At 43.9% G+C, this 11,382-nt stretch overlaps 1 protein-coding gene across 1 annotated transcript in view; it reads right to left on the bottom strand.

Annotated features, from left to right (window-relative positions):
• LOC105908186 (ryanodine receptor 3-like) overlaps window positions 1-11,382 on the bottom strand; it is a 180,959-nt gene that overhangs the window by 36,277 nt on the left and 133,300 nt on the right. Inside the window, 12 exon segments of the mRNA XM_031580909.2 lie at window positions 549-719; window positions 2,774-2,803; window positions 3,798-3,890; window positions 4,083-4,170; window positions 5,036-5,276; window positions 6,999-7,331; window positions 7,997-8,127; window positions 8,323-8,404; window positions 8,890-9,128; window positions 10,200-10,260; window positions 10,391-10,440; window positions 10,908-11,029. Coding sequence (XP_031436769.1) covers window positions 549-719; window positions 2,774-2,803; window positions 3,798-3,890; window positions 4,083-4,170; window positions 5,036-5,276; window positions 6,999-7,331; window positions 7,997-8,127; window positions 8,323-8,404; window positions 8,890-9,128; window positions 10,200-10,260; window positions 10,391-10,440; window positions 10,908-11,029 — 1,641 coding nt within the window.

Raw genomic sequence — 11,382 nt, 5'->3', positions numbered from 1 at the left:
TCCCAGACTGACTGAGGGTTATTTTGTGCGGTTCTCTGACTTCACCGCATGCATCTATAGCCTCTGGTACAGTCTGCCACTCTAACATTTATTTTTTGTTATTAATGTCAGATGACTAATTGCCAAATAAAATTAATTATTTTGCCTTTACATCAGATGAGATCACTTCCATCTCGCATCTGCTGAAATTTTCTTTTTGGTTGATTTGCTGCTTGCTTTTGCCATTTAGTTTCAGTCTGAACATGGAGAGTAGCCTAGACGTATTTATATTCATTAGCATCATCAGCATAAATAAGTGGAGTGTGGTGCTCATTCAATTTCTCGCTGATCAGGATTTACAAAAAAAAAGTGCACAGAATGTTGTGTGCGCACGGTTTCATATGTCAAATTTGCTTTCCAGCTTCGTGCTTACGCTATGTTTCAGTTTTATGTTTAAGAGTGAATTCTACGCAAGGCTTTGTACATGATCACACACACTCTCATGGCCAATTGGGAGTGACATTTGGCCCTGTCTGAACCCCCAAACAGCCCCTCTCTCCCCCACTCACCAGGCTGTATCTGGTCTTGGCCAGTGAGATGAGCTCCTGGTCGCCGGGCGTACACATGTTGAGGCCGATGGGCAGCATCTTCTTGAGGGCGGCCACGATGAGCGAGGTCTGGATGGAGTAGAACTCGCCCCGCCGCTTCTTGTGCTTTCGCTCCTGGTCCTGTCCCCCCGACTGTAGGGTCAGAGGTCAAAGGTCAAAGGTTAGCCCCCTCCTGCACCACACTCATCTGAGGGTAACACTCACAGTGACGGGGGCAAACTGATTGGTTTTCACTGCGTGGTGCTTATTCAATGGGATGGTTTTCAAGTGTTTCTCCACGAATGTTAGTCCCGTTTTTGACGGCAGAGAGGTGGCACCGAAGCTGCAGATCAATAAGACTGCCTTATATAAGACATCATTGAAGTGGGACAATTCAGTTACTTTACAGGACTGAAAGGGACATCTATGCCATCAGCTCACAAAATATAAATTTACTGTATGACAGGGCCATTTTAGAAAATGGTCACCACTACATTCATTTCCTGAAGTGTTTAAGAGTGGAACCAGTTTCATTTTATTGAGCTGCTATCTTGAGGGCAATAACCTCTCAAACCACAGCCAAACGCTCGAGTCAGCAAAGCTACACCACCTGAAGGCCACCAATTTAGTTTGCCAGCCATCAGTATACCACACAGAAAACAGAGAGGAGATGGGGTGGGAAAGACAAACTGAAGCAGCTGGCTTTGCCCCAACACATACACTACATATATTTGTACACTGCAAAGGGACCAGGACTCAAAACCAATACAGAAACCAGGCCTTCAACAGGCATGAACTAACCACAACACACATCGATGATTCATCACTTGCAGCAGACGCCAGAGATATATAAGGTGACTGGTGATCAGTCACTGTGGTTTTCATTACTCTACAATGGAATGGCTCCTGCCCTCTATCCCCATGGAGATGAAATGGTGTTACCATGACAAACATTGTGATGGATGGGCTTATGACTATTCATGATTGGCTGGTGATTTGTGTCTATGGATACACAGGATACACCCTCAGGCCCTCTTCCCACCCGTAAACAAACCAACTGACTAATGGACACACAGGAAGGGGGAAGAAACATCCAAGACACGTCTCTGACACATCGCAAAGATGTCTCAAAGACATCTCAGAGACTTCTCAAGGACGTCTCGAACACAACTCACACAGAGGTGCTGCACGGCTTGTAGACATCAATCACAGTTAAAACACACAGCATACCTAGTTTGCATACATCTCAAACAAAAGCATACACATATCAGACGGTGCACATTCACAGGTAATGTCAAGCTAACACACCGTTTTAGGGACCAGTGCCATTCAACAGATCATACACATTATAAACATATCATTCTGTTCAAAACACAGCTGAAACAGGTTTTTGTGCTGAGACAGACACACGCACAGAGACACGCACATACGCACACAGACACACACACACACATACAATATAACCAGAGAGTGACTGAAGATTAAGTCTAGTGATGGACTAAGTCTGGTATTCAGTGGAGAGACTCCACTTAAGTCTGAACACCTCTTATCCCAGAACTAGACTCAGGGCTGTCAGACTAGCCTGAGGTGCAATTAGCAACTGAGCATCTCCACCTGACAGCTGAACACCTTTAACAGCTTAAGCTCTGCCCCTCCAGCCTAAGGCATTGTGGGGAGACCACAGGAAAACAAAGTAATACTCTATGAGAAAGGTTGATGGCTGATGCACTACTAAATAATGTAATTCGTTTTACCTATCTGTGGTAACATGCAACTGTATGTCAGCATAGACTATTGATGGAACACAAGAGGACTTATTACTCCAGTTAACAAATCAAACACATCTCTTGCCTTATCCATGAGGACTCCAAAAAGATTCTCAACAACATTTTTAACAATATACGTCATGCCTTAGAAGTCTGTGACATATTATCACATATAAGTTCTGCAGCAGTATGGTTTTCTCAAATAACTAAGAGCTCCCATCTCAGCACTGCTTGTTAAAGTGTGTTCACAACGTGACCTGCTCAGCTAAACACTGCACCTTAAGCTTTTGCAGTTACAGACCACAAACAAACATGTAAACACTCACTGTCCACAAACACACACACACACACACACACACACACACACACACACAATACCTGCACGCTCACTGCCACCCAACAGCACTCATATACAGTCAATGATAAACACACACTGCGTACACTCTCACTGTGTTTCTTTCCCAGAAAAGACTGTGAACGGGAGAGAGCAGAAATCAGACACGTCTCAATGCATGCAGTCAACAGAAATATACCTTCACAATATATCTCTGGAGCTCTTAGTAAAGTTAGTATGTTTAGTATAGAATGCTTATTCAGTAAAAACTGAAAAATAAATAAATAAAATATCAAAAATAAAGAAAAAAAACTAAAAAATAAAACCCTCTTATGAGATTTATAATAGAAGTTTTAAATGCAACTGCAATACTATGAGAGTGGAGGGGAGTTCTGCATGGGTGACAATAGGATGGATCGCCCCTTTCCCAGGCGAAGGGGCAAAGTTTAGTGTGTTGATACTTCAACCCAAAGAGAAAAAAAAGCTATATAATGCTTTATCGAGGTAATAACTGGACTTGGACATGTTTATGTGTGGGGCTTGAGTTGCCCCGAGGTAGAGGATGCAGAGGAACGCAGAGAAAGACAGCAAGAGAGAGAGAGAGAGAGCAAAAGAGCGAGCGAGAGAGAACGAGATAAAGAATTGGCTGCCACTGCAGAAAGAGCAATGCTGTAATAATGCCTGTCTGTGAAGTGCTGACACACAGCACAGATAGGCTAGATTAAGGTAAACTGAGGTTACAGGCAACAACGATAGCCTGAGGAAAGGAAGAGTAAAGACAGAAGAAAAGAAATGGGGGGGGGAGACATTCAGAGAAATAGGACGAGATAAAGAAGCAATATGGGATGTTTGAGAGAGCAATTTAAAAATAATGAGAGAGCGAGAGAGAAAAGATTAATGAGAACTCTTAACATGCTCTGAAATAATCTTTCTCATGAAACGTTCAAAAATACCTCCGCTCCCTAATAACACGTTTGCATATTCACACGGTCCCTTATTGGCCACTCGGGCTTCTCTCCCGGCCGTTGCCAGGCAGCCCAGGGGACAGCTGTCCAGATGTGACTCATCAGGACACTCTTGATTTATCATGAGTCCTCTAATTGGACAAATGTCCTCAGATCCTCTCCCTACCTTTGACATCTTAGTTTTGCTGTCACCCGTGAGGAAGGAGAGGTTGTTGATCTCATTCTGCACCACAAAGTTCTGCTCTTCCCGTTTGAAATTCTGCAGATCGGACAAAGGATATGTACAGAACAGAACAGGATTTGTATTATTTTGTTCAAATTATAATAATAGAATACGATTCTGTACACACACACACACACAAATATACATATACATACACACCTACACACACATATATACATACTCAGACACACACACACACACATTTTGGTAGATAAATAAAACTCTGACATGTGATTTGCACCAGAGGATGAAGATCTCAGCCACCATCCTGAAGAGCTCGTTGGAGTCTAGATCTGGCTCCTTCAGCCATCTGGACCTGAGGAGGAGAAAGGGGGGAAGATCTCCCTGTTGGGGACACTGCCTCCTCTAATGCAAATGTGCCCTCAATATCTGCAGCCAAACACTGTTTAAATATCATTGATACTTGAAAATTTGACTTTCTTGGCATAGGGAATAATGTTTTGCTGAATCAGAGTACAGAATGCAGAATCATCATATATCAATATTGTGTAAGAGCAAAGGTGTCTGGGAACATACATAGGGGCCCTGAGCACAAGATTCTTAGTGCTCATCTCACACTCTCAGTGCTCTACAGCTTTACCATCAAAGCAATGTGAGATTTATTGTTGTCTACAGACTAATAGATAGCGCAGGATGCCCAAGCAGTGCATGTGCAAAGCTGATTTTCCCGTTTTCTCTTCTGTGTCTTTGTCACATTCCCTCTGTGTCTATGTCATATCCCATCAGTGTCTATGTCATATCCCCTCTGTGTCTTTGTCATATCCCCTCTGTGTCTATGTCATATCCCCTCAGTGTCTATGTCACATCCCCTCTGTGTCTATGTCATATCCCCTCAGTGTCTATGTCACATCCCCTCTGTGTCTATGTCATATCCCATCAGTGTCTATGTCATATCCCCTCTGTGTCTATGTCACATCCCTTCAGTGTCTATGTCATATCCCTTCTGTGTCTATGTCACATCCCCTCTGTGTCTATGTCACATCCCATCAGTGTCTATTTCATATCCCCTCTGTGTCTATGTCACATCCCCTCTGTATCCCCTCTATCCCCTATGTTTCTGGAACGTTTCTGCACTGTTTCTGCATGTTTCTGCACTGTTTCTGCACAATTGGTATGTTTTACACAGTCAGACTCCATATCCCAGATAGCATCTGTGTTACCTGTTGTTGTCCACGTAGCGTATGAGCATAGGGTAGAAGGCATAGAGGTCGCGACACAGCACGGCGAACTCGTCCAGGATGAGAAGCTCCGCCTCTTGGGTGTCGCCCTTGCTGTCGGCCTTGAGAAGCTCCTCCTCCGTCACTACTTTCACTGTCTTCTTCTTCAGTTTCTCCAGCGTCGGCAGGAAGTGGGTCTTCAGGAGGTCCGCACGTGCTTTGCTGATGATGGGCTGGGCGTACACTGACAAAACACAAGATGGAGGGTCACTCATAATGGAAAGGCAGGTATTGTTACTATGCATCATGATTCATCATACTTCTGCTAGTCATGATTCACCATGATAGAGACAAAAACGATAAATAATGTAATAGGCTGGTCATTCACATTTCTTTTAATATTCATGAAGTCTTTCATGTTTATGGCTGTTGTTAGCATCACTTTGGTAGTATTACATCACATGGTGACATGTGATGTAATGCGGAAGAAAAAGTGACAGGCTCGCTGAAGTGTATCCTTTCTGACATAGATAGACCATAACAAACGGACTGGATTGTTTTGTTTCAATGTTTTTGGGTCGGTAGGCATACCAGATACCCAAATCCATGTGTAGAAGCACTAAACAAATATATGTCCCCTTTAAACATTGCCTTGAACACTTTCTTGCACAATGGCACCTGGATGAACAATAATGCAAAGTGTCATGGGCTTTGTCTAACTGCCTAATGAAAAAGTTTTGTCCTTCACGTAGGCCTATTCATGCATACGGGATCCCTAGATGTCTGTTTTTTGTGTAAGCACCCCCCAGTTGTCTCTCGTGGTATTACATTGCACTGAGAGGGTAGTGCAATAGGGTGGTTTGGGTAGGTTTCCAAGCCCAAGAGACAATACAGAAGGACAGGATATACTTGAAAAGCATCATTTGGAGAACAATAGTGAATGTGACTTTAGCAAGGGCACTGTCACAAACATATTAATTGCAAAACCTCATAATGTTCCCATTGAGGGATCCTCTATTTCCAGATCACAATATTTCACCAGAGACACCACCATCCGCTATCCTCTATGGTGTCAGTGTGGCAGACTGACGTATGCTGTGATTGGGAGAGTTCAAAGTAATCCTCTGGGTACTGAGTGGAATAAATCCCTCATCTATGGCTGAAAAGGGGCACCTCACTCTCCTTCGGGTAGTTTCTGACTAGCTGTAGTGTTATCTGAGTCCTTTTATTTGACTCATAACTGTGAAGGTGACTATCCTGCTGCTAGCGGGTGTGTTGTCCTCGCCTACTGCTCTTGAGACTGGGTCAGGATAATAAGAGGATACCACACAAGCTATGACATGTTTATGGCTAAATGATGTCGCTGTTATGCTGGAGGGTTCAGGTAAAGTGTATTATTTATCAAACATGTCCCTAACTGAGAAAGTGAGCCCAACAATGCATATGGCCGGGTCAAACACCTCCAGGTCCAGCTCATGCTTGTGTGTGCAACCTCACCTGGGATCGTCTTCATCCAGGGCATCTCGTTGAAAAAAGATCATGACAGGTCATTACGTGTTCATGGAAATGATAAATCACTGTTATGCGCAGTCAGTGCATGGGCAGTGTGGGCCTGGCTAAGTGTGTTTATTGGTTAAGTGTGCACACTTGTTGAGGGGTGTGTGTGTGGGTACTGAATGTGCAAGGCCTGAAGGCGTCACAGGAGGCTACACAATGGCAGTAGATTGGGCCCTTTATAATGTTAGGGTAATTTTCACAGTTATGGACTAGCTGGAAACCACCAAGGGAACACTTGACTTGAGCCCTCTGTCATAACAGTGATTTTTCCTTTCCATGAACATATAATTTAGTTTAAGTGTGCACACCTATGGAGGGCCGTGTGTGTGGGTATTGACAGTGCAAGGCCTAAAGGCCTCACAGGAAGTTGTAACACCAGCATGTTTGAGCGTCATGTTTGACCTCTCACCTGCGATCCTCTTCATCCAGGAGGCCTCGTCGATGCCCAGGTTGCTGTTGAGGATCTTGAGGATGTTGCCCAGGATGACGCTCAGGTGTTCGGAGGTGACGGTGGTGCAGCAGATGGAGCCTCCTCCGCCCTTGGTGGCGGCCTGGTTCTCCGGGCCTCGCTCCCACCAGTAGGACAGGTAGTTGCACAGCATGGGCAGCACCACCTCGATGACGTGGGGCATCTCCGTGTAGCGCGCCCCGGACTCCGACAGGTCGTTGATGTCCTTCATCAGGCCAGCCAGACGCGGGATCTCTGGACACATGTCCTCCACGGTGTCCGGCATGCCCAGGACTGAGAACAAAGTCCAAGCCATTTCTTATTGGTATGGTAGTTGCATTAGCAGTTCTCAAAGTAGCACATTACCGCTGCGATTTTGAATCAAATCACCTTTGGCTGTTTCCCCTTTCAGGTCTTATTTTCATACACTGCACACCATACTACCAGACTTAAAATGTATAGCTGTATAAAACATACGCCTTAGTGTCAGGCATAAGTCATGCTTTCATTAGGCTATGTAAGCAAATCTTGTATCAACATGGAATTATGTAGCAGGTACAGCATACTAATTACCTAATTAAGCATTAAGCGTTTAGTGCTTGAGGCTATTTACAATAAAGCATACCCTTTGTGGCATATATTTAATAATCACACACTACGCTATAAGGATACATCCTCCATGGAGTGAAAATTCCCACGGTAAATAATGGATTAAAAGTTCATATGCAGGTCATGTTTCATTTAAACCTAAAGGACAACAAAGTCCTTAGGGGCAAAATAATGCTTGTATAAATTCCGCAACACTTTATAATGGCGTTAAATGCAATAAATAAATAAAATGCAATGTACTGTGCTCTCATTGCCATGGGACCCAATTACATGTAACATTGTTCATATTTATGTAATACGTGGAACCTAATGTAATACTGTAAATATTGTACGTATTGAGTGCCACTCACTGGCTCGCTCTCGGGGTGTTTTGGTGTTGAACACAGAGCAAGGGTTGTGTGTGTTCAGCTGAGGCTCCAGGAAGGCCACAGGCATGGCTCCAGCCAGCGTGGCCAAACACTCTCCCAGAGCGGGCAGCTGTCTGCAGGGGAAGGGTAACACACACACACACACACACACACACACACACACACACACACACACACACGTACACACATAAAATATTTCAGATACGGCAAAGAGATAATTATTTGTATAACAGAAGATTAAAGCAATAACTCATATATAACCATTGTTAGTTCATTTAACCACATTCCATATTCCTGGCTTGAAATACCTCTCAACATAAATATTCTTGCCAGTTCCCAGGGAGTATAAGCTGGTCAGGATGCGATAACAGGAAACCTGGACGTCATCCACTGCAGAAAACAAGGACATTCTTCATATTCATTTCTTTATAGAGAATATGGATGCTTGACTTCAGGGATGAAAATGACACAAACATATCTAGAAAATGCAACCTATACTCAGATTACAGTAAACCCACGGTGGCCATATTCATAGTCGTCATTCATCATTAGTTTCGGGATTTGAAGGATTTGTGGTGGTAGTATCATTACTGCAGCTGCATCTCTCATCATTGTCTTTTTTAGTTGAAAATAACTTTTAATAATTTAATAAATCTTTGAATGCAGTTCTGGACTTTTCTATTGTACCAACACATTGAATTGGTGCTGTGTACTAAGATGGCAGATCCAAACCGAATTGCTTGGTGATGTGCACACAGTGGCCATGCTTTTAGGTTTACGGTTTTCTCATTCATACAGCATGGTATGGTAGATATTGCAGTCCTTCAGTGTTCTGAAGATGAGTTCTGGGGTGGGTAGCATGTCATGCGACTCACACAGCAGGTCCACTCCGAAGTGGTGCTCAGTGATGTGCTCGAACAGGGCGGTGAGGATTGGCAGCAGGGCCACCGTGGTGTAGTTGATGTTCTGAGACACGCCCTTCATCTGGCTGCGCGAGTGCGTGAACTTCCCCAGCTTCAGGTTCTCCAGCGTCTTCTCTAGGTCCTCCGCCGCGTTCTCGAAGAACGTCCGCAGGCCCGCCTTCACCAACTCGGAGCTCGACTTCATCACAGTTCTAAGAAGGAGGGAAGAGAGGACAAAGAAAAGGTATAGAAAGGGAGGGAAGGACAGTTTCATGCACAAAAGGGACAATTGGATAAACAAACAGATTCAAGGGGAAAAAAGTGTGAAGAACGAGAGGAAGCCAGCCTTAGTGCCTTAGGGGTTCAGGCTCTGGGCTCTGTAAAGAGACAATTTCAATTGTTGATTGGCGCCATATACATAAAAGTGAATTGAATTGAAAGTGTGAGAGAAGGAAATTGTGTGTGTGTGTGTGTGTGTGTGTGAGAGAGAGAGAGAGACTGAGAGAGAAAGAGAAAGCGAGAGGTGTTGAAATGTAACTTCGGAAGGCTCTAAGGGTCATCTGAGGACAGTGTTGTATAACACGGTGAATGTGTCTAATCCGATGAGCCCAGACAAGGAGAAACCCAGACTATGCCCACAGCCTCCCAGTCTGCCCCAAAGAACAGCGGCCCGCCCCCCCACCCCTCTCACATCAAAGCCACGTGCCTAAAACGGGCTATTTGTCCTAATGGGCTTCATGTTCCGGAAGCACTGAGTGTTGGCATCGATAACTTTGTTCTTGCCAGCGGGAGCTCTCTTCACACGCAGAAGAAAAAACACAAAAGGCAACGCAAAGGCAATGCTGATTACATAATCCCCACTGTTAGAGAATCATTTGGATGTCCATTATTATGATCAAAGAAGACTGGGAGGGGGGCTAAATCTTCCGCTTCTTCAGTTCTTCGAATTTCTCTCAACTTTGAAATGAAAACATTTGTTTTAGGATCTGTACATGAGTAAGTGTTGGTAATAACGAATTCAAACACATGTCTAAACCCTTTCTTCTCAAGTACTTCAAGCCAGGGTCTTAAGCACCTCATCCAGATAATTACGCTTTACGATTAATTTATAAATACAGAAATGCATCGTAGAGTTAAGGAAATCTCTTCCACAGATACCACTGCTTGAGACACCACTGCACTGCAGCAACTATAAGTGTCTTATTAGTGTTTTGCTACACAAGAAGGAAGCATAATGCAGTTTCTGTCCCACTGACCATAGTCAGTCTTAGCCAGTACTGTACCTGGTATCCAGTGTGTGAGCCAGGATGTGCAAACAGCTAACCATGGTGGCCGCATCACTTCCTGAAGACACAAAGAACCAAACAAGCAGAATGAGATGCTTCAAACCAACAAACAACCAAAGTAGCCCAAAGCTTCACAACACACTTAGTAGAGCAAAAGAGAGGGAGAGGAGAGCCTGAAGAGTTCTTACCAAAGAGAGAGATCCTGTGTCTGACAAGAGCTGCCAGTTTACAGAACAGGCTGAAAAAGGGCAGAGGTGTAAGGAGAGGAAGAGGTAGCATAGATGAAGGGACATTAAAAGATGGAACAGCAACGAATGAAGAAGAAGAAGAAAAAAAAAACTCAGATGCTGGATTACTGCCGAAATTACTCGGCTGTCGATCACAGCAGATGATCAGCATCTGGACTGTCGATTTCCTCAGTTTCTCAAAGGTCATTAGCAATTAGCATTAGCATTTTCACAGTTCATATGGGATCTTTTGCTGTGTGTCCTTCATGCTGCACACGTGAGCCAGATTCTACAGATGATAGAACATTTCTGTGGCTACAGTCAGTCCAATATATTTAAAAGAGAACCACTATTCTATTCTATTGAATCTATTATTATTACAGTATTACAATGTAAAATCATTTCAGAATTTGAATCTTCAACTGAAACATTCCATGGTGTCAATGTGAATAATAAGGAGGTGAAATGCAGCAGGCACCTGGTGACCATCTCCTTCTCCTTGTTGGATGCGTAGCCACTGCTGCTGAGGTTCTTACTGGGAGAGGAGAGGAAGTAGAAGCAGTGGTTCTTAAAGTACTGGTCAATGAGGGGGAGAAGGACCTGCAGGAGACAGAAGAGGGAGATACACATGAGACAGGAGATATACACACAAGAGCGTACACACACACACACACACGTGTACACACACACACAAGAACGTACACACATACACACACACACACATGTACACACACACAAGAACGCACACACATACACAAGAGCGTACACACACACACACACACACACACACACACACACACACAAGAGCGTACACACACACACACACACACACACACACACACACAAGAACTTCAAATGCAGAAATATCTCTTTAAGATAAAAGTAAAAGAGAAGCTGAAAATGAATAATTCAGATTTCAATCGCCTTCAGGAGAATGGATTTCCCCATCTGGA

The sequence above is a fragment of the Clupea harengus genome, chromosome 14, assembly GCF_900700415.2.
Source record: "Clupea harengus chromosome 14, Ch_v2.0.2, whole genome shotgun sequence".
Lineage (NCBI taxonomy): Eukaryota > Metazoa > Chordata > Actinopteri > Clupeiformes > Clupeidae > Clupea > Clupea harengus.
This window is presented reverse-complemented; position numbering and strand designations above follow the sequence as displayed.